Here is a 25407-nt window from a genome sequence, read left to right on the forward strand (position 1 = left end):
ATGCTGTCTTCAACAAACATCCCGCCAAGGATCAGGGATACTCTTGCTTCTAGACTCAATCTTGTGGAGCTGAGGTCTTGGAACCTACTGCTGCAACCAGTATAAAGGAAACTGTGGGTCTCTTTTACCGGTCATAAGACAGTCTAACAATAGCACCGAGTGTTAAACTCCAAATTCAACAACCAATGGAACCAGAGTGGACAGGTCCCAGGACCTCCTCTGGGAAGAAGAGTGTAACGGGAGAGCGCCGTGACCAGGGTCGTAGCAATCAATCTCTCGGCCACCACGGTCAAAGGGCTGAGCCTCCCAGTCACAAGGAAAGACTCGGTTATTGCTGAGAATGCCTGGATGACTAAGGAGATCACACTAGAAAACTGATTGTAAAGCAAAAAGAAAAGTGGGCAGAGCCTAAAAAGGAGGAAAGATATAAAAGAAGCCCGAAACTATCATTTGAGAAGAGTTGTACTCACACACTCTTTGCATGTTTACATATGGTTTATTGTCTATCTTACATGTACACTGATTTATATTTATTTATATAAATATATATCGCTGGAGTCTAACACTTGGCGTTATTGCTTGACTGTTTTGTGGAAAAGCCAGCAGTTTTCTTTACAATATATGCTAGTTCTTATTTTTAGCTTCAATGCTAAAAATTGGTTTTTAGGCGATACCCACTATTGCTTTTTTGCTATTTTTATAACCAGCAAAAAGTTTTAGTAGAAACACTAAAACTTTAAATATTTCCAGGAATTGCAATGCTAATTTGTATCAAAAAGTGATAAAAAGTACACCTTAGATATACTTGCACATAAAAACTTGTCACTTCAATGCTTTGTCTTGTTTCAGTACAATCTACCAAAAGAACAATGCGCACTCGTCTTTCTCCTTCTATCTGTTACCTTCACAGTTTCTGCACCTTTAGCAGAGAGAATGCTCAGTACACATGCATAATATATGGTAGAGCATTGTCCTACATGTATGATCATAGCTAATTACAAAACTTAATGACTAGTAGAGATTTATATACCAGTCAATGCTGTTCTTGTATATAATACTTGGTGTTCTGTTTTATTTATTTGATCTGAATAACATGAGAAGAACTGGCCAAGAATAATAGGAGAAAGTCTAAAGACAAATACTTACCAAAATAATAACACTTCAAACCGGTGCCAACTACCTGTATCATCACTATTGTGATAACAACACATTTCACTTTTCAATATCTAGATGGTTGAAGATTGTGAATTGCAACCACATCAGTTCGTGACGAAAGGCAATTGTATGCTTTTTGTTTTATCAAGTATCATAGTTTTAGATTTTTCAAGCCGCAAACACGAAAAATGTGTCTACTAATTTAGCTGTTATTTAGATTTTTACGGCCTTACATTATAAACATGGTACATTATAAACAGGTGAATGCCTTTTTATAATATTTGACCATTCTCTAACAAATTAGTGAGCTCTTTTACCAATTTAAAACAAAGATGTTGGATTTCATTACACGTCTGTCACTAGCTATTTGCAAAGTAGAGTTTTTGTTATCTCTTTCTCAATTCTCATAGAGAAAGATAATTAAATAAATAGCAAAGCTTCTATTTCAGGCACTTTTAAGAATTGCAAATTGTGTTTTTGATAAAGTTGAGCAATTTTTTATAGCTGGCCAAATCAAGGATGAAAGTAGTTATCTGCTCTTTACTGACATCAGCAGCTGCATTTCTATTGGCTGGCCCTTCTCCTCTGCTTCATATAGCTGTGCCAAGATCATTCAAAAGCACCTGTAGCGAATGTAAGTTTTATGACCAATTTTTTTAGTCTAAAAAGGCTTCAAGGCTAACATAGGGCTAGCCTCAATGATACCCTCGCTAATCACTGCGACAGACTTGAGTTACAGTAGACATTCCTGTAACGTAAACTTTTGATAACATAAACTCCATTTAACGTCAACAATTGATGTAAAGTTGTTGCTGTGTATTACGCAGGAAACTCTATATAACATAAAGCGTCCAGTCGGTGCAAATTCTAACATTAGACTTTAATAACGAGAAATTCATAGTTAGCCTTTAAAATATCACATTTTTTACCGAATTTAGAAGCGAAAACGTCATTTAGAGTTTTGTCTATTGTATATACTAGTACCCTAGCAGTCTAGTGTGCCGTGAGAGATTGTCATGTGTGCTGATAAAGTACAGAGAATAAGTAGCTGTATAACATATAGAGGTATTTCTATTATATATACTAATACCCTGGTAGTCTAGTGTGCTGTGAAAGATTGTCATGTGTGCTGATAAAGTACAGAGAATAAGTAGCTGTATAACATGTAGAGGTATCTCTATTATATATACTAGTACCCTGGTAGTCTAGTGTGCTGTGAGAGATTGTCATGTGTGCTGATAAAGCATAGAGATTAAGTAGCTGTATAACATAGAGATGTATCTCTATTATATATACTAGTACCCTGGTAGTCTAGTGTGCTGTGAGAGATTGTCACGTGTGCTGATAAAGTACAGAGCATAAGTAGCTGTATAACATAGAGATGTATCTCTATTATATATACTAGTACCCTGGTAGTCTAGTGTATTGTGAGAGATTGTCATGTGTGCTGATAAAGTACAGAGAATAAGTTAATCTAATAAAGTTAAGCTATAAAATGAAACAAGCCCGAATAAGAGGTAGATGCTTTTAGATACCTCGAGTCAAAGATTCAGTGATATCTGATTGTGTTTACATTTTAAATAAAAATTTGATAACAAGTTAGCTTTAGATATTGAATTATGAGCTTGCTCTGTTTTTGGCAAAGAGTGGCTGTCATCGTCCATAGACTAATTTAAACTGGATAGATCAACAAGTATAGAGCCTATTATCAGTACTATCATTAACTTATGTTCGTTATAAAGTCTGGTTTCCATGTGGGAATGGGAACCTACGCGCTGAGCACAGCTGGTAGTTGCCGGTGATCAATGCAAGATTTCAGAGCTATTCAACTTTCGCAAGGAGCTGCCAGCAAAAAGTTTTTGAAATACACTGTACAGATGAAGGTCAGCATTTTCAAAATGACATGGCGAGCGGCTATTTTTATGCGAAAATGAGCGACACAGTTTATGTAAACATAAGGCACCGCAAGTGTTTTGCTGCGCGAGATTACCGCTGGGGTCCCGCATGTGATTTCCACTACTGGTGTATTTCCATGTTATAGATATTCCATTTTTTTCACACCACCTAATTTGCTTCGAGCAGTATTCGATGGTGAAATCATTAGAGCTCTGGTCGGTCAAGGGTCAACTACCAAGTTGGCTTACAACCGAGGGGCGGAGCCTAACATTGCTTAAAGGTTTACTTGCAACAAAAATTCACATTACAGTTATTTGGTATCAACATATTCACCATGTCTTACTCTGCTGTGTTGTAGGAGCAAAATATGTGGAAATGTGATTACAAGCTCTTAAAAACTCAAAAACAAACAGTTAATCGCCGCCATCACAAAACCGCCGTAGATTAAATCTCTTTCCAAAACAGCTCAAATGGAACGTAGATGAACGAGATGGCTTCTGTTTATACTTTCATGCAACCATGCATTTAATAAAACCATGTCTATTGTTCTTACGTGTCTATTTCATTGTCATTGCAATGCTGTCAATTTCAGCACTGATATCTCAAAACCTACTGTGAATATTCATTTAATATTTTAACCTTAGCTCAAAGGACTGCATATCATTTTCTGATAATCATGACGAGCCTGTTGGTCATTTGTGATAATCGAAAAGTGCTGCAGAATTTATTCGCGCTGTTTGGCAGGAGGTATGGGTCACATGGTCAGATTACGACTAGACGATTAGACCAAGCCAAAATAAAACTGTAAAGTAGCGAGCATATATATTTGATACGGGGTCTTTGGTAAAACCCGAGTTGATTGTCATAAACTAGTGCTACGAGAAGTTTTATATTGAGCCTTTTATTGGCCTTTAATTTCATGTGAGAACATCACGTGTCAAAACAATAACCAAATGAATTGACTACGTCAGAGAAATAAACTGATTCGGATCTACTGATTCAGGCAACATCTATTGGAATCATTTTTAGTGGGAGACAAATATTTGTTTCTAATGATTTTTAATATTTTTGAAATTATTAAATTAAGTCTGAGTTTAACTTCATAAAATAGCCAGAGCATTTTTAGGTTATTAATCCTGCTGATGACCTCTGGTGGTGCTGCCATTGCTGTAGTTACTAGCAACAGGAAATAATAGTTGGCAGTGTTGCTTGTGCTGTTTTCACTGCCCTGCGCTGCCACTAGCGTACTTACATTATTTTGGTAAAGTTCCAATCTGCTTTTACGCAACGATGTTAAGAGTTATGACGCAATTGGTTAGTCACTCCTTTTTTATAACACTGCGAGTTCAATTTAACTTTATTTTATATTTGAAATGTCATTTACATGCTTACAGTACTTGCATTAAAGAAGCGTTGTAAGTCCAAATTCTGGTTAATTTTTGATCTGATTTAATACAAACATTAAACCACTTTGTAAACATTAAGTTTCAATGCAAATAGCCTTTCGTGCTAAAATAAGTTAGTCAGAAATGCTGTCAAATAGTAAAAACTGAATGAATAAAAGAAAACTGTTGTTATAAGGCAGTTTTTGTGCTAACATTATACTATTTCGCAACCTAAAGCTATTAACGAGCAATTGCATTTTGAGTTCACAGATAAACTGCATTAAACTGCATTTTCTTTTAAACTATCTTATTGAAAAAATTCGAAAATGTTCTTGATAACATTTCCTGGTCATAAAATTTTTTTTGATTACAAAAATACAATTAGAGTGCTGCCGGTGAAGTCTTTCACAATATATTCCCTCTTTGCTCACTCTTCTGTGTCAATGATCTGAGGTGTCTTAAGAATGTTCTCTTCTGATCGGGTTTTAGTCACTTCTTTTTCAATCCAACCTCCAAACTGTAGAATCATCAGCACAATAGCCGATATGAGGCTACCAAAAGCATAAACAGTCATTGAGCATGGCCAGCCAGTGCTCTCTGTTAACCGTCCCGAGGATGCCATACCGATAGCAATGCTACAAATTATAACATTGAAAGTCACAACTAATCTTTGCTATGAAAAGTGTTTGAGATGTCAGTTAGGCAGCAAGCCATATTATCAGTTGCACTTTATAGAATTCAACTATCAAAATATGCTAGAGACTTAGGATAATTTCTACAACTCAAAACAAAGTGCATTTTATATTACTAAAATAGGAACAAAATAGTATATTTCATCAAAATAATGACCAAAATTAAATTTGAAAAAGAATTTTTATAGATTTGCCAAAATTGATTCTAGTACTATAATATCTTGCTAATTATAAGTTCAATTCATCTGAACTAGAAACAATATATTTTCTTATCCAAGGAAATATATTATATGTAAAATATAAGGAATTTTAACCATGTTTTTGTGAATATGAGTTTTAGCACAAGCTAATTGCTAAGTTGCTATGCAGTGATAGTTGTGTTGCTATGCAGTGATAGTTGTGTTGCTATGCAGTGATAGTGTAGTGACACCCAGAAGCGCCAGTACTGAAACTCAATACTGGGCAGACAAACAGCTCAGGTTTTCATAGAGCGCTATTAGTAGAGTGATGGTTGTGCAATTCTCTATGCCAATAGCATTTCAACAACAACTATTTCTGCATAGGAAGCAACAAGAAATCAATACATATGCGCAGGCAAAGGCGCGCGCAAAGGCGCACGCAAAGGCGTGGTGCCGTTGGTCACTAAGGTACTTTTTATGGCTCAAAGATGTTGTTTCATATGGGTTCATCACTTCCAGACAGCAACACTGAATCGTGGCAGAATGAGAGTGACACGGCTGTTTCCGTGATGCCATTGCTACGCTGCTTGGAAACTTGGTACTTGTGATACCAGTGAGCTAATAACACACAGTAGTAATACTACGCACAATATTTCATAGCCAGTGGATTTCATAGCTCAAGGACTCTGTACAAACAAACCTCTGCCTATATCACTTCAGTTAGCCACTTTTTAACATCTGATGCAATAGTTGAGAAAATATTTGAGACTTCACCTAAAGTCATTACCAACATAAAATAATTGAAGTTTATGAAAACCTTTCAGTTCTACAAGTGAAAATAAAAGAGTTGATAAAAGTTAAAAGCAAAGTTTAGAAAAAACTAGAAATGAAATTATCCAACTTAGTTTTAACTTTGACCTAGTATAAGCTAGAGTAAATCACGTTGCATACATCTATCACCATCTCATTACTTCAGCATCACATTACTTGCACTTCTGTTCAGATGTCTTCAAAGTGAAGTAACCTTAAAAATGTTTCTTTGTTGACTAATGCTTAATTTATTCAGTTTGTCACATGCAGTCCGATTTTTATATTTACTTATTCATTTAGCTCTCTAATGAATTTAGTTATGAATAATTATCTACAGTATTTATTGGGAAGTTAATTTATGCGTTTGGCTCGCAGAACTAGTAAAGTGAACAACTATGTATTCTAGCTGGAGCATTTTCTCCAATATGAATATAGCAAGTAGCATGCAGAGGTTTGACTGTACCCAGATTTCTGGAGGTAAGTAAGCCGAAAAGAGGCTTGTTTTTCTGAGTGAAAAATGATTGTTTTTGTCAAAAGGCTTTCTGTTAGCCAGTGAGGCTCTGATAAACTAGATACATAATTTGAATGTTATTGCCCTATTTCTAAGTGGGTTGTGGAGAAAGCACTCGCTAGATACCCTTAAGGTCTCAACAACAAAGATAAGATATTTTGTAAGTAGTGAATGTTACCCTAAGCTGTATATACTATTCCATACTCCAGAAATAAAGCCTCTGATAGATGTCTCGCATATCCCATCTGGCAGGTTCAGTCTCCTATAAAATCAGTCACAAAATAATACTCAACATAACACTACAGTAACTAACTTTGCTAATATATATAACATATGTATTAACATAGTTTATATGCATTAATACATAAGTATAATACATATATGTTATACTGCAAAAGTTACTTTGTTAATGAGAATGTTGTAATTTTTAACAATTTTGTTATAATTGGTCTCATTAAAGCTTCACAAGTTAATCTTGTTAAAACCTTAATAATCTTGTAAACACTGAACTGGTTAGTATTGTTAATATTGCAATAGTTAGTCTCACTATCACTTAAACAAATAGTCTTGTTAGCAATGAACTAGTTAGTTTGGTTGATGCAGTTTTCGCCAAAAGTTAGTGAGTGAAAAGACAGAAAGAATACATATCAGCTGTGAGATGAGTACAACTGAGATAATAACTGACCTTATATCAAACGCAAGGTCCTGGGCTGGGGTAAAGGTAAAACCATTGGCTGTGCCAATCAAAGCCAAGCTGACGAACAGAAGAGAAATTCTACAAGAAACGATAAACCCAGCCTACAGTTACCCATAAAGCCATAAATTCAAGTTATCTTATAAAAGAAAAACTAGGTCGTACAGCAGCAATTTCTACAACATAAATAATCCATTTTAAAAACATTTACATTGTAGGAATTTTACGTTATACGAACAGTAAAGCACATGTAATTTTCATAGGTCAGCCCGAGTTCAGTCCAAACTCTCAAAGAGAAAAAAACTAGATCTAACCTTAAAAACAGACTGTACAGTAACTCTGGTATTACAGGATCTTATCACAAACGTTTCCCTTTTCGACACTTCTTTCACTTGGTTTAAGGTTCCAATAATTTGACATCAAGTTGAAAGGAGGTCACACCTTCAGTGTCAAGTTAAATTAATTTTTTTCTCTTGTTTTTTAGACAGCAAGGTCTATTGGAAAAGTTTTAAATAAATGGTATTGTATGTATTTGAAATAAATTAAACAAAAATGTATTTACTGTTGTAGAGTGGCGTCTGCCTTTCTGGTCGTTTTACCAAATCCAGGATTAGAGATTATCACCAAAAATTAGTTTCAATGTAACTCGAGTTTGTGACATTCAAATTGGTAGGCCGACATTCTAAAACCCCGTTCAAATTGGTAGACTGACACTCTAAAGCCCGGTTCAAACTGGTAAACTGATACCCTGAAGCTCAGTTCAAATTGGTAGACCAACACTTTAAAGCCTGGTTCAAATTGGTAGACCGACACTCTAAAGCCCGATTCTCATGCCACCATGAACAGCCAGCAATGTGCTTGCGGTCATTGGGGGTACCCGAAAAGACTATGTTTTTAGCGCCTACTGTCCCGCTGGTGATCATACAATGAAGGAACTGTCTGCTCTTAGGCAACAGTATCTTTTATGCATAGAGTTAAGATAGAACATGTTTCCGGGTCAAGGTTTTATTAATTTTCTACACTGAAAAAAAGTGGGTGTATATCTAGAATTTTGTGCCAAACCCCTCATGGAAATCATTTGCACAATGTGTTCTGGGTGCGCGAGCTGCCGGTGCACGATTTTCACGAACGATGACATCCTGCAACCTATGATGATCACTGTACAAAGTTCAACTCACTGAGCTTTGCAAGTGGCCACTGCAATCAGAAAAATTGCTGGAGGCTAATGCTGGCCTGCTGGTTCTCTGTAATCGCCGACAATTGCCGGTTGCACAATCGCCGCTCCTTATGGTGGGATGATAACCGGGCTTAACAGCAAAAAATTGACAGCTTTAAAGTATAACTGAATAATTGTGCAGCTACTTATTCTCTCTGCTTTGATGGCCCACTTGAACATCTCTCAGAGCACGCTATACTGATAGGGTACTAGTATGTATAATAGAGATAACCCTAGACCCCTTTTTTCAAGATATTTTAATGCTAATTGTGGGATGCTGGTTATTCAAATCTAATTTTAAAACTTGCACCAACGTGATGCTTCATGCTATATAAAATTTCCTACGTAGTAAACAGCAACAAACTTACATGAATTATTGGCGTTAACTGGAAATTAAGTTATAAAATGTTTTCGTTATAGGAGCGTCTACTGTAACTCAAGTCTGTCAGGGTTATTAGCAAGAGTGTCATTCAGGCTAACCCTAAGCTAGACTTGAAGGCTTTTCAGACTGAATAAATTTGGTAATGAATATTAAATTCACTACAGTTGCTTGCGACTGACCTTGGCACAGCTATATGAAGCAGAGGAGAAGGACCAGCCAATAGAAACGCAGCTGCTGATGTCAGTAAGGAGCAGATAACTACTTTCATCCTTGATTTGCCCGGCTATAAAACATTGTTCAACTTTATCAAAAACACAATTTGCAATTTTTAAATTGCTTGGCTGAGATAGAAAATTTATGATTTATGTAATTATTTTTCTCTATGAGAATTGAGAAAGAAGTAACAAAAACTTGACTTTACAAATAGCTAGTGACAGAAGTGTGATGAAATGTAATATGTTTTGCTTTAAATTGGTAAGAGAGCTCGCTAATTCGCTCAGAAATGGTCAAACACCATAAAAAGACATTCATCTAATTGTAATGCAATGAAAGGTTAAACAACAGCTAAGATAGTAGACACACGTGTTGCGCTTGCGGCTTGAAATTTCTAAAACTATGATACTTGATAAAATGAAAAGCATACAAATGCCTTTCGTCATGAACTAATGTGATTGTTATTCATAATCCACAACCATCTAGATGTAGATATTGAAAAATGAAATGACTTGTTATCATAATAGTGATGATACAAGTAGTTGGCACCGTTTGAAATATTTTTATTTGGTTAAGTGTTTGTCTTCAGACTTTCTCATATTATTCCTGACCAGTTCTTGTTATGTTATTCAGATCAATTAAATAAAACAAAACGTCAAGTGTAATATACAAGAATGGCATTGACTGGCATATAAATCCCTGCTAGTCATTAATTCTTGTAATTAGCTATGATCATACATGTAGGACAATGCTCTACCATATATTATACCTGTGTACTGAGCATTCTCCCTGCTAAAGGTGCAGAAACTGTGAAGGTAACAGACAGAAGAAGAAAGACAAGTGCGCATTGTTCTTCTGGTAGATTGTACTGAAACCAAAACAAAACATGGAAGTGACAAGTTTTCATATGCAAGTTTATCTAATTTGTACTTTTCGATCACTTTTTGATACAAATTAGCATTGCACTTTCTGGAAAAATTGAAGGCTTTAATTTTTCAGCTAAAACCTTTTGCCAAGGCTAAAAATAGCACAAAAGCAATAGAGGTTATCACCTAAAAACCGATTTTAGCCGTAAAACTAAAAAAAAAGTAGCAGGTGTCGTTGACTATTAAAAAGCCAAAGAATAATGATAAATTCACAGCAAAAGTATGGATAAATTTATTTTTTCACCTATATTTTTTGGTTTTGAACATCTATACCACTAAACCTTTTAAAATACTTTCACATTACCTTAATGAAAATTCTTTATTTTTATGTTGTACATAGGATTCTTTTGTTCTTCATTGACCATAAATTGCATGAAAAATTGATTGAGGCTTCTATTTGTCAAGTAGAAAAATGATAAAAAAACAATCAAAAACCAATCATCATTTGTGGATCTTAGACATTTGAGTAACTGGTGTTTACATTCAAACTAAGTTTCAACATTAAACTTGATAGTTGATAAAACAGAAAACCGAAATATAACTTGAATTGTTTGACAGCAAAGATTTTTGTTTATAAATAATTTTCAAAACATTGAATGCTTGACAAACTCAATTGGATGGAAACTTTATATTTACCCTAGTAAACTTATGTATTCGCGTCATCTAACTTTCGTGTTTCTGCGGAGTCATCCTCTCGCAAAAATCTTATGAGCGAAACTGAGCAACCATAACAAATGAGCGAAAATGCGAAATTAAATAGCTTTGTTCATTGATATCCACAATAAAATCATCATTTTATTGTGATTTTTGTGTGTGGGTGGGCTCATTGGGCAATTTCATTGGGCAATTATACTATATGTTCATTGATTAAATCAAACCACCATTCGTTTCCTCAGCAAAAATAGTCAATGAGTAATTGCCTTCCTCTCTGCTATTATTGGTAACATAATGTCAAGACATCTTTCGTGTCAGGAGTCAAAAATTCTCGATAAACATGAAATCCTCTCAACCCACAAATGAAATCAAACTGAGCCAAGGCCACCGTATGCTATAAATACTTGAGATCTAGTGTTGGTACCACATCAGTCATCGCCTACACATTTCCTCCTGTGGTTCACAATTACAAACTAGTCCCAAATGGAAAATTCTTTCCTTACCAGTGAACTGGGCCTGAAGAATCTAATTATGTTTGTTCCACTGCATTTATTTTTACAACACCAGGTTTTCGCACTCATCAGAGCTGCGAAATTTAGTAGCAGCGGAACTTTACTCTGTATGCTACTCACACAAAAAATACTAGTGAAATATAAGTGTCCTAGGGTATGCTGAACAAAAATTATAAAAAATGCTGAAAACTTTTATTATTATCTGTATGGTTTTAACACAGAGAGATGCCTAACGGCAGTAAATAACCCTAAGTGCATGTTAATGTTTACTATTCAATGCAATTTTTTGGTTTTTAGAGCAACTTGCTTTACTTTTCACTGTTGCCTAATCAAGTTTTTTTGTAAAATGACCTTCAAATTGCCATCCATTGTTCTTGGTAAATGCTGTTCTATGATGTGATGCTTTTTCAATGTTGTTTTTTTGTTGGGGCAAGCGTATGTGTACCTACATGTAAATGAAAGTTTAAGCTTATCACACAAGAAAACCACTCTCCAAAATTACTATTCACAAATCTCACAAACAGGCGCAAAACTGCAGATGCACACACAAACACATGTGCGCACACACACCCACACATATACACCCACGTGCACACACTTACGCTCACGTGCACATGTGCACTTATAGACTCACAGACACACAGTCACACCCACACACATGTGCACACACACACACACACGCACGCACGCACGCACGCACGCACGCACGCACGCACACACACACGTGCACACATACGCGCACACACACGTACACACGCATGCACAGACACAAGCAATACCATTTTATATTGCAGGAAAATATGTTTATCATAGCAAACATGAAAGCTTACGGTATGTCTCAGTTCTGGCTCAAGGACTGACTCAACTGCTGACCACTGGACAGCGGATATAAATAGAATAAAAAGAGACAGAGTCATGGAGCATTTTGAGAGGATCTTTCTCCGAGGAATGTGGTGAACGACAGAGGTAGATTTCTCCTTGAATGAGATCTCTGTTACAAAACAAACAAATATTAGTATACAAGAATAATTATACTACCCAGATATAGACAGATAATATTTGACTAGAAAATACATATGCTTTAGATTAACAGCTAAAATAATACAATGGCAACAAAAATACTAAAAGTCTATTATTAGAAGAAACCCACACACTATTATTAAAAGTAATTCTTACACTATTCAGCTGAGTTTCCATTTTAGCACAAGCTGACAACATTTGCCGATTGAAACTTTTAAACAACATGTTTGCTATTAGGCTATTTGTCTGAAAAAAACTAAAAGATATTGTTGCAAGGCATTGCCAAGCTAAAGCATTCTATTGAGTAGAGGACTCTTAGCAGTACACTCTAGTTTCACTTCAACTATGACAGCTGCTATGACAACTAATGACGATGAGTCACTTTTGTTTGCTAAAGTATCTGTACTACACGCTACTAATCAACCTAAGGATATATAGTAATCCATCAGTGACTGCTATCTGGACTTATATAAGCTATGTAACGGTTCTAATATAGCTGAACAATGATGCTTCAATGAGTGTGGTACAAGTTCACTTACAGATTAAGGAAGTCAGATGAAAAGTAAAAGTGTTTTAAATAACAGGCTTGTAAGTGAACTCAATGAATTTACTATAGTAGATGTTATGAGGTTCTATAACCTCAAGTAGCTTACGAAATGCTAATTTAGTTATTTGCTGTACATACCTGAGCATTGGCAGCATGTAATCATGGCCACAGTGTGAGTCATCAAAAGGCCTCCAATGAAAGTGAAGACTAACCAAAAGCTTCCCAACTACAGAAAATAGAGACAAGCATTAGATCATTGAATCTTACAGCTAATATTTTATATAATAAAATGGTTAGAACTTTAGCTAGGTAAGATCAATCTATATATATATATATATATATTTCTCAAAGTTTGCCACTGTTGTATTTGTCCAGCTATAGCTATTAAAATCTTGGAATAAAAAATCCATACCGCAGAAGATTGGTCTTAAAACCTCCCGTTCACCAGCCCAATGCAGCACCAATTTAGCCACACAAGATTGGTAGATTTGCTAGGTAATATATGTCATTATATGGGAGCAAATACGCTACAATTTTAGTGATGACGCAAAGTCATAGCGTTACGTCATGAGAAGCTGTAGCTCTTATTAATAAGCTTACTCAAATTATTCATTAGCATTGTGCCAGGCTAATAGCAAGTGGCAGGCAACTCTCATTAACACTTGTTGTTTACGAACTGATTTTTAATACCAGGGCAACGCAGGGTGGCACAGCTAGTCTGTATATAAATCTCAATGTATGTGCGCATGCGTGTACTTTGGTTTGTCCAGCTATAACTATTAAATATTGGAAGGAAGAATCCATTTCATGCTGAATTTGATTTCCAAATGTCTCGTTTGCTAGGTAAAGTAAGCTATGCGAGATGCATTGAATTTAGAGGAGATATGAGCCATTACAAGGCACATTACATAACCCGACCAAAAGCTTGCTCTCACGGCTCATCTTAGTAAGAGCTTACTAATAGTACTTATTATTAAGCTTATTAGTACTGGCATACTCAAATTAGCCATTGACATTGTGCCAGGCTAATGTCAAGTGGTAGGCAACTACATTATCTGTCACTGTTTATAAGCTGATTTTTAATACCTGTGCAACGCCGTGGATTCCGTTAACATTGACATACGATTTTAAATATACATGTAAATTATGTACTGAGAGTTGAAAAAAGAATTTACTTTAGAAATACGCTTAGGCTACAACAGGTTGCTGTAAATTATACTATGATATAAACTTTTAGTTATAAATTGTTTTAACCACAATTTTCGCTGATATCTTTATATAAAAGCAAATAATAATGCAATTTTGAGTGTATCAGCTGCATAATTATTACTATTATTGGTAATTAGCACAGCGTGATTTTTAGCTGGTATAGGTGTTTTTGGAACTCAAGTCAGAGCAACTAATCTGAGAGATTCAAATAAAAACTAAAATAATATTCATAACATAGAAAGTTAACAGCATTTTAAAGATGAATATTCATGATATAAAGATGTTTAAAATATTATCATTATTTTAAACATATATATATTAATTTAATATAGTACCAAAAATATTATTATTGTTCTTATTATTGCTTTCTGAATATTAATATTTCAGAAGAAAGATAGCCATTTTCAACTCGGATTAAAGGTGAAAACCTCTTTGACTTAAAAATTTTTTAGGTTAGTTTTATAAAATGACATAGTGTGTGAGGTATGAGGTAATCAATGCCACAATGAAAACGTGAAAAATAAAATAGCTATGACCACAAACAAATGCACGGAGCTCACCATACATAAGCATCTTGCCTGTCCCATATGTAAAACATCTTTATATAATAAAGTTAAAAAACACTATCGATTTCACGTGTTATAGTATTACGAATACGCTAGCAAGCCCATGCTTCTTGAGAGATCGTCATGTGGTCAATATATCCATAAATAATTTTCTGTGCAGTTAATCATCGAGTGGTGTGGTGGTAGTGTACTTGCCTTTGAATCTGACACTTCCAGTTCAATTCCTGTACGGAGCAATCTTTTTTCTAACACTCTTAGCTTGGCTTCGGAGAGACGAACAGGCAAACACAGCTCGTACTATAGGAAGTATTTTATTTACCTTAATTTTTTTATTTTACCACGTGGGCTGATTTAATTTTATTGGCTTTGGGCGGTGATAAAAATAAAAATATAAAATTTAAAAAGTTATGCAATAGATAGCTATTGAGAAGGTGCCACAATCTACATGTATATATACATGATAGTTTTGGCTAATAAGTTCCTCTACTTGGGTATGAGTTCATTAAACCGAATTTAAAGGAAAACTCCCCATCACACTCACTCAACCGTAAATTTATATCCAAAGAAAGTAACAAAGTATGAAGCAGATAAATTATTTAAAATCAGCTGCTCAAACTTGTTTACTGAAGAAATACATACCTTATACAAGAGACTTCCGATTGCTGGTCCCACAATATATCCGACTGTACCTATAGCTGTGTTGATACTCTGAAAACAGAGACAACTCATATCACACCTTGGAGTGACAGAGCATGCTAGGGGTTACATCATGGAGCAGTTTTGACAGTTTTGGAATTGCCAATTTTCAACATTTGAACTGGTATTTTTTATATAGAGGCTTAAAAAGTATATTGGAAAAAGACCACACTCGGTACATAAATTTTAAACTTTGTAATATGGACTTGGTCTGACTGCTGAAGTTCGATTGTGTTTTAGTATATTCCATTATATGGAAGCATATTGTTTGCTAAGAAATTTATTTTAGCACTAATATAGCTAAAACTTCATAAAACATAACTCTCTAGAATGCAACGAAACAAATACTTTAATGCAATTTCAGCATTGTGATTAATAGAGGTATTAATAGAGGTATTTACCATGCAACTGATTAGACAATCTAGCAACTTCTATATGCATCACCTATAAAACTGATACAAGCCACCGCAAATACTAAGTTTTTAAAAACCCGGTTTTTTTGAATATTAAAAATATTATTTAATTTATTTGAATATCAACTATGCAAAACCAGAACTTCATTTGATTATAAGTTGTTCTAATATGGGTTTTCTGATTGCATAGTTTTAATAATGCATTTATGACCACATCACACCAAACTTCATAAAACCTAGGATAGAACAAAACAGAGCAAACACTGTATAAAGACAAAATTTTAAGCTTTTGTAACACTATCGAATAACACTCACAAATAAAAAATAGTTTTTCAAGACCTACCAGCATTTTTACGCTGTTGTCTGGAAACATGTCAGCAATTAAAGTGAGGGAAGAATTAAAGATGGCTGCCGCGCTGACTGCCTGAATAACTCGTATAAACAGAGCGGATGACACAAATAAGTGACTGGCTTTAGAAGGGATTAATTGTAGGAACCCAAAAGCAAAGCTTGCTCCAGCTAAGGTCATTGTTCCTCCAATGAGAAGCCTCATAACAGATGCGCTGGAAATAGTTATCTAAAACATTATATTGCCATTTAATGATATCATGATTATAAGCGTGTCGCCAACTATGTGCATTGATGGGAAAATTTAAAAACTTACTTGATTCAACAGAATACATTATAAGGGCAACAACTTTGGTCGACAAGCAAATAATAAATCAGTGAGCAAGTGTTACATAATTTTGATTAAAATTTAAAAAAAAGTTCATGTTGCTAGTTTTGCCTGTGATATTAGTTGTCAAACAAAAAAAAATGTATAAAGACAACAACATTTTTATAACTTGAATGTTTTCAATTGGTAAACAAAAAAGCTTTTTATATGTATACATTGAAGACAATATTAGCAGTCAAATGGCCCTGCAGTGCAATAGGCTAACTGCAATGGTAGCTGTAATGTACTGGGTGTGGGTGTTATTATGTACAACAAACAGCAATAATGAAAGGAAAAGATTATATGTTTATATCTCTCCCCCTGCAATAGGAGAAACGCAATATTAGAAGTAAAATGCACTGATATTATTAGAATAACCAATATTATTAATATAGTAATACAGTAATAATAGAAAACCAATGCACAATTTTGTTTACATTTCCAAACGTCATAGCTAACAATATCAAGAAGCTGCGATATTTATATAGATTTTTAGAAAATCTATTTAACAAAACTATTTAGAAAAAATAATAACAGTAACATATTGCCCATCATCAATGTTGTCAGTGTGACTATAACACTTCAATAGTCATCCAAACTTATAATTAAATACTGTAATAATCTCATAAGAATCGTTAGAAAAAAATTATCACCTTCATTTCCTTTACTTTCACTGCTTTGGACATCAAATAAAATACCAAAGTACTCAAAAGTGTCCAAAATGTCAGTTATTTTAAAACCGGCAAAAAAGAAACGATTATATTTCAGTACTTCTACGTTAATTACAGAAACCTTCGGCAATTCGACAATGCTATAGACTGGTAAAATGTGCACGTTCTTTTTTTCGTGAAATGCGCACGACTTAATGGTTCTATTCTCTGTCGCTCGACATTTTGTTTGCCGGTCTTAATTTTGATAAGAATAAAGCTTGGCGAGTTTTAATAACGGTTTTTGGCCAAATTAATCTGTCTATTTGTGTATAATCCGATCAGATGGGTAGATTTTAAGATATTGTCGACAATTTTCAAAGACTTGGTAACATATTTAAATAGGCTTATAAGTGTTTTGTATCGTTATTATACTTTAACGACTCCATTGGAAAATGGTTAGATTTGTTGATGAGATTTTTTTCGTGAAATGCGCACGATTTAATCGTTCTACTCTTTGTCGCACGGCCTTATCGACGCTTCGTTGGCCGGTCTAAATTTTGTTTAAAAATGGTTTGTCAAGTTTTAATGGCGATTTTAGGTCAAAGTAATCTGACTTTTTATGTATAATCCAATCAGATGGATTAGTTTTAGGATATTGCGTCCACTTTTCAAAGACTTGGTAACATATTTAAATAGGTTTATATCTGTTTTGTATCATTATTATACTTAAACAACTCTACACAAAAATGGTTAAATTTGTTGATGAGATTTGGGTACAAGGGTTTGCGACATTGTTGATAAATAATTTTTGTGATTTGTGTGCACATTTATTTATCATAAAACTCTCAAACATTCGCTCCGCTCGTGTTTGGTCGTGGGATAAACTTTTTCAAAAAAAGGTTTGTTTTGTGTGCAATTGCAAGGTTCAATATGGTTAGTCTGTTTGCTACACTGTTTAGGTAGCTGTTGGAAACTGCTGCAAGTCTCTTTACCTCCTTACCAGGCTACCTAAGAGAATTGAGGCTATGCACTGGACAAATGGTTCTAATCCAAGAATCATTCCGGTACTGGACTCATGTAGTCCATGGCGCTCACCCTACAATGTAACATTCAAGTTTTACAGAAACATTTTAACAGTTGTCTAAAATATTCTATAATTAAACTTGCTTAAGAAGGTGAGGTCAAGTTTTAAGATATAATTTTCAAAATATTTACATTCTCAAATAAACACTAGAAGAATCTATAAATTAAAACTATAATATGAAGACTATATAAGATATAAAGCTAATGATCAAGTTTGTTACTTAATACATATTTTTACCTAGATAAAAGTACATAGATACATGTATTTAAACTAGTGTTTGATCCACTTGAACAGAGTACCTCTATGAAAAATGCCAATAGTCAGAGTCTGTAGTTTTTTCACAAGCACTTCTATGAGAATAAGGTAATAAATATGGTTTAGGGTTCCTTTGTGATAGTCAAACAATAAACCTAGATTTTAATATCTAAAAAAAAGCAACTTTATGGAATTACAACAGCAAACCTGTCACAAAGTTCTTAGTAAATCAATTTCATAAAAATAGTTTGGGCAGACTTCACCGAGCCAATAGGTTATTAGCAGATGTAATGTGACTAGAGGCAATCGTTCTAAGTGTTGCTAGCTAACAGTACTTCCTCTATATAGAATCTGACATGCAGCAATGCTTTAAACATGAAATTACAAAAAATTTTAATAAATGTAATTAAAGTCTCCACGTTTTTTATCGTTTATGATTTTTAATGATTGAGGAGATCCGACCACCAGGATGTTTTAAGATTAAAATCAATCAAAAATGATTGTGGTTAAAATGGTCAGAAGAAAAATACCTGCAAAACGATGTCACTAGTTGCTATCATTGCTATAGTTGATATCGGATATTGTGCTCAAGATGCAGCAATACCTTTGCTGCTATAAACATCATATTTTCACTTGATATGCATGTTTCAACTGCTTTAAAATTCAATTGAAACCTAATAACTACCATTAACAAATCTCACATCTCAAAATCATAATGAATAAATGCATTGTATTTTTAGCAAAATTTCAGGTTCTTCAATGATATAGTTGCTAAAACACCTGTCATTTTTGATGGGATCGTCTGTAAGTAGGGTTAGACAACCGCGAGTCATTGTGTTGAGAGTGCTGTGAGGTAATATATCACATGTAAAATTCTTTGCTAGTCAACTTTCACTAAAGCAGAGAAAATGCTGAGTGGTTGCCAAATCATTGAAAGGTTTCAGAATTTTTCATGTTGTCACATCTTACTGTAAAGCCTTCAACACTATTTTCTACAAAGAGTATCTCTTTTCTCTTTTTGACACAGTATTGATTCACATATTTTAGATGCATAAAGTTAAAAATATGCATCTTTTGACAGTAGGTACAAAAGAGTGTTCTGATTGAGTTCAACTTTGTAGGTACAAAGAAAAACTTAAAGAACTCAAAATGTGTCATTATGACCTAATTTACAAAACCCTATCGGTCCCTTATTATTCTTATCAAACGATTCAATTAGCCACAGCAAGTGATTGCAGAGCATTGTAGATCTAAAGTGCTAGCATTGTAAAAGATTTTGCTCTGTTGCGATCAAAAAATATTCTCAAGATAAGCAGCAACTCAGAATGTATTTTCCACAGATTATCTCTATTGATAATGAAAAGAAGATCTGTCTGCTTTAACCAAACTCTGTTCTGCTAAATAATTATGGCAACATATTGCTACGTCAATTGTTGTGGTCAATTAAAGCTATTGAATTATTATACCATAATAAACAAGCATTATTCTTAGAAGAGTAACTCTATGAGACTACTGAGATAAACAAATATTATGATTGGTAGAGCAACTCTATGAAGTTATTAATATGACCAAACTTTATTGTCAGCGGAGTAATTCCATTAAACTACTAAAACAAACAACGATTATCATCAACGAGTAACTCTATGAAATTACTATAATAAACACACACTACATTAGGTTTATGTTGACAGGACTTGTAGACACTTGCTAAGCTCCTTATCCATGTGTTAATCGCATATAAGTGACCTCAAGAGAGACTGGTTGGAACCTTCGTACTATATAATGTAGTGGCTACCATGATGGGAGAAGTATGACAAGTAATGAGATATATTCATTATTCATATTCACTGTGACAGTAATTGTTCATTCATAATATCAAAACCTTAAATTATTTCTCAACTATTGATATGCGTTGGGATGCAGCATGCATCTAACCACTGGCTTTTTCTATGTATTGTTACATGGAATACTTCATACAATAAAACTTATCAAAACGTTCTAAAAATTAAAGAGAGTTTTCACAACTTCAGACAAAGTACTTCCTCATATATTTAGAACTAGCTGTGCTACCCGGCATTACCCGGGAATTAAAAATTAGCTTATAAACAATGAGAGGTAATAAGAGTTGCTTGCCACTTGTTATTAGCCTGGCACATTGCCAATAGATAATTTGAGTAAGCTTACCAATAGGAGCTACCGCTACACCATCACTTCGTGTCACGCCCAAAAGCGGTAGCCTATTTGTTCCCATATAATGACCAACATATATCGCCTAGCAAACCTATCAAGCTCTGTGGCTTAGTAAGGTGTCTGACTGGTGAATGGGAGGGTTTGAGGTCAAATCCTCTGCGTTATGGATTCTTTATGCCAAGATTTTATTAGCTATGGCTGGAATGACACACATATTTTGAGAAATATTTATATATGTAGATAAGAACTAATTAGTATCATGCATCATGCTGGGCTAAATTGAATGTAAAAAGCAATTGTTGTAGATTTGCCCAAAAAATCTTTAATAAGATCTTGTCTTGGTAATGATCTATTTAATTTATTTGGTTTAGAAGCATTATAGTTTTTGTATCCAAACATTCATTAAGATTTTGAACTTTGAAATTTTTTTTTGAGATGTTTAAATTTTATTAAACCGGCAAACTGTTCATGTTTTGATAAATATTCTTCTTATGAAAACTCACTCGCCACACCAAAATATCGCACCAAAAACAACGGGTGTTCCTGCAAATATTGCTAGAAAAAATTCAAGCTTGATTGAGACAAAATACATTCGGTATATTTTATTCCATTTATTAAACAGAATTCTTTTATAAAGAGTTAAGTTTACAATGAGTAATTCTTGAAATGTCTAAAACAGCAATCTGCATACTGGGAGTAGAAAAGATCAAACTTAAAAATGAACTTACACAAAACTCTTTAGTAGATTTTATCAGAAAGTGTCAGTATTTTCTATCGCTTGCGATTGTTTTTAATGTTTGTGGTGATTTGACTGCCAAAATGTTTTAAGATTGAAATCGGCAAAATCTGATCATGGTTGAAATAATCAGCAGAGAAGTAAGTGTGGCGCTACTTAATTTTCATCTGTCTGCTTCTCTCGTTATTGACATCGACACTTGCGGTCAAGTTACCGCGTCACACAACTCTAATCTCTCGGGTTTATTTACAACTAAAGATGTCATAATTGCACTTTTTCTTGATCTCAGACTTTTAATTGCGAACAAGTTTTGTTGATTTTAATCTTGAAATATCCTGGCAGTCAGATCACCTCAAACATTAAAAAAAACTACAAATGATGGAGCATGCTACTACTTTTTGATAAAATCTGCAAAAGAGTTTTTTGTAGGTTCATCTTTAGACAGTAACTCAAGTTATGCGAGTTGCATACTCAGCAACATTAGATATCAATGTTGGTCACTGCAAGCTCTCACAGTCCACTTAACAACAGAAAGTCACATAACTATGTCAGTGATTAATGATTTCTCATTCACTGTTATTATTTACATAACAATAATCAAAGGTACTTCTTACTTACTACAATAGAGATAAGATCAAAAGTACTAATTATTAATTTTGAATCGCCACTAGAAGTCAGATAGTGAATTCGCCTTAAAAAAGTTAAAGATATGCATTTTGTTTTCTATCGTTTATTAAAAAGTTTAAATGTAATATTCTGAGTTCAGTGCTAGCCAGCCACTGCCATCAAATGCAGTTGTCCAAAAGGGTAATTATATCACATCTAGATTAATAAAACTTGGTTTTCAAAAAAGCCTAGTGTACCGCTTTCTTTCTTCGTATAATGATGTACTAGAGTTCAAGCGTCTGATGATGACATACCTCAAGAGGAAGAAAAGGTGCTGGAAAGGTGACAGTCAGAGAGCAACAAAAGAAGCTGATGACAGCTGCCATGAACCCAATTGTTTTGTCACGTTTCTCTCTCATTCCAGAGTTGTTAAGCTATTTCAAACTAAGCAATACTTGTAATTTTACATCTAACCTGTGGTGAGTTCCTAGCGGTCTGTGTGCTCATAATTCATGGTCATTAAAATCTTAACGTTAGTTACGCATGGTTTAATTCATATCAGTTGTTGGCAAACTAGTCTGCAGTATTTAAACAAATGAGGTACATTCTGCAAGTAAACATTGTTTTGACCTTTTAAAGAAATAAAGAGTTACATAAGATACAAATACTAATCAAATTTGAGAAGTTTGAGAGTAAACCTTTCCTTACTTACACCCTTACAACCTTTCCTTACTTACGCACTTACAACCTCTCCATACTTAAACACTTACAACCTTTCCTTACTTACACATTGAAATTTAAGCTAAAAATAAAAACATATTTTTCTTGCTCTTTATTTGGCTGTATTAAACTTAACAGCAAGCGACATATACATGTATATTCAACACAGGAATTATGATAATCACCAAATTTAACACAATGCTATATTTAGCACATTTCCAATATGATTGAGACACTGTTTATCAATACATGTCTAAGTTCTGCATATGTACTGGTTCTTTACAGCAGTATGAGCTGTGTCTGTCTATTTGTTCAATCCTACGATGAGGTGTGAAAGATCGCATAATTCAAGTTTTGAGCTTTTTAAATTCAGCTCCGCAGTGCGACACTCAAACACCTAAAGTCTGGTTCACACTATATCCCTGTATCTTGGCGTTAATGCCACAATACTTTGGTGATCATCGATGATAGCGATGTTCATATTATCACAAACCCATTAGCATTTGCATCAAAAAATACCCCGTGACGTAATGTTCTCACTTTTCCTTTTAAATTTTCGCGAACAAACCTCTTTGTTTTAGCGCGCTGGAATCAATTACTAGTCTCGCAGCAACTATCATAATTGTAAATAAATGAATCACACTATCCACAATCATAAATTACTATCAGAGAAATGATTCACATTTAAAAGGCGGTCGTTGATGCTCGACGAAATACCGAGAATGTTTGACAGCTACAGAATTTTCCGATGTGTTCGCATTGCTTTGTTGATACCATTGGTTTATGATCTACATAATCGACTATGAACGCCGAAATGGAAACCATGACATACGGCGACATAGTGTGAACCAGCCTTTAGTTATTTGTTTACCTTCAAGCATTATAAAATAATGTGTGTAATTGTGCACATACATACAGTATTACCTATGCTTTATTGGCCTACCTTATCATCTCTCACGGCGCAGCGTGCTGCCAGGGTACTAGATACTACTATAAATAGAACAAGTTGCGAGGAACTTGTAAGGCAAAGGTAATTGAACTTATGTTGAGAATTAAATCAACTACTGTGTATATAAACAATAAACCTATTTAATACCAAAAAGATTCAAGTTCACTACCTTGTTATGCAGTATCAACGTATCAGGTACCTACCAAGGCCTCCTTTATACAAGCACATTATGAGAGTAGACAACTCCTAGACTCACTACAATAGATTTCCAGCTAAACCAAGTCATTAGTAAAACTAATAGAATATTAACGTCAAGAGGTCAAGCCACCTGAACTAAATTACGAAGTCTACACACAAATAAGACTTATCTTACCACAGATAGAGCAGATAATTCCAACTTCTTCAGACTGCGATCACTTAGCACTATGACTCATTGCTCATACTATTATACATTACGGATTTGTAAAAAATGTTTAATTTTTTAATTGTTTAATCTCATTATTTTTGACTAGCAACAACATTTAAAAAAAACCATCACATACATTTTGTTCGAAGCAAAGATAACCAATGTGAGCATTAAATAAAACTATGTATTGTAATCGATATTAATAAATCACGATTTATCATTGTGTGTGCGTATGTGTGAATTTTTACATTTTTTGGCCAACTTTGTCTAAACTTCAACCGTATATGTTACGTGCTTTTTCCCAGGTCACTAAAAATATTTGATTTTGAAACTCCATCTGGTTCTTGAGAAACAACCTTTCCCTCACCCTACTCTATACCGTTTGCCGTGTGGCGTGTGCCATGTGGCGTGTGGCATGTGGCGTGTGGCGTGTGCCGTGTGCCGTGTGGTAAAATGGTAGTCTTTTGTTGAAACTTAATTAATATTACAAAGTCAGAACAACTTCATACTAGGCATACAAGTTAAGTATGTATAATAGAATGTATACTCTATGTATATATACCATATATGTTTGTATGCTTGTATGCATGTACCGGTATATACGGTATGTTTGTGGGACCAATGTATGTATATATGTTTGTATGTATGTATATAAGTTTGTATGTATATTGGTTTGTATGTATGCATATATGTATGTATATATATTTGTATGTATGTATATATATTTATATGTACGTATATATATTTGTATGTATGTATATATATTTGTATGTATGTATATATGTTTGTATGTATGTATATATGTTTGTATGTATGTATGCATGTATATATGTATGTGTATATATGTGTATGTGTATATATGTGTATGTATGAAGATGCTGCTGATCAGATTGTGATGCATACAAATACAAATACAATCCGAACACTAAATTAGCCCAAGTTTAAAGACGCATGCGGAACAGTGATTTCTAAAGATGATAAAGTTTAGGTATGCTATCAAAACTGGACAGATTTACCAATTTGTGCTATGTATCACTTAAGAGTCTATTAGCGAGTTCACTCCTCGTGAGTTGTCCCATCTACATAGAGTTGTCCTATCTACTGTATGTGGCTGATGATGTATACACCCCTTAAGATCAAAGTTAAATGATTTTAGTTAGTTATGCTACATGATCAACTGTTTTTTGCTACAGAGTGAATCCTCTGTTTTCTAAAATAAATAACTGAAAAAATAAAAACTGAGATCTATCCAAAAAACTAAAGTTTTCTATAAAAGTGGATATTCTGAACTTATTTAGGTTTGTGATAGTTTGGCATACCTTAAAAATGACATGCAATAACAGATAAGTTTTAAAATTATAATTAATTATGTTTAGGCATTCTGTTTTTGAAAGAAAGTTTTTCATTCAATTATTGTTTA

At 34.1% G+C, this 25407-nt stretch overlaps 1 protein-coding gene across 1 annotated transcript; it reads right to left on the minus strand.

Annotated features, from left to right (window-relative positions):
* Positions 1-4579: 4579 nt before the first annotated feature.
* Positions 4580-22340, minus strand: LOC137406452 (MFS-type transporter SLC18B1-like). The gene is made up of 11 exons (XM_068093037.1): positions 22227-22340; positions 18042-18137; positions 16020-16253; positions 15207-15275; positions 12931-13018; positions 12056-12216; positions 9903-10001; positions 9100-9203; positions 7314-7403; positions 6807-6890; positions 4580-5071 (listed from the first exon to the last, which is right to left on the minus strand). Exons 1-11 carry the CDS (start codon positions 22329-22331, stop codon positions 4864-4866), a joined length of 1338 nt encoding a protein of 445 aa, XP_067949138.1. The 5' UTR covers positions 22332-22340; the 3' UTR covers positions 4580-4863.
* Positions 22341-25407: the final 3067 nt, after the last annotated feature.

Source organism: Watersipora subatra, chromosome 10, assembly GCF_963576615.1.
Source record: "Watersipora subatra chromosome 10, tzWatSuba1.1, whole genome shotgun sequence".
NCBI lineage: Eukaryota > Metazoa > Bryozoa > Gymnolaemata > Cheilostomatida > Watersiporidae > Watersipora > Watersipora subatra.

Bases quoted from the DNA above. Each gene is read 5' to 3' on its own strand.
- LOC137406452 (XM_068093037.1), bottom strand. From the start codon at position 22,331: ATGAGAGAGAAACGTGACAAAACAATTGGGTTCATGGCAGCTGTCATC. The intron at 18,138-22,226 runs GTATGTCATCAT...GTTACATTGTAG, and splicing joins CACCTTTTCTTCCTCTTGAG to GGTGAGCGCCATGGACTACA. The intron at 16,254-18,041 runs GTAAGGAGGTAA...ATAATGTTTTAG, and splicing joins CAATTCTCTTAGGTAGCCTG to ATAACTATTTCCAGCGCATC.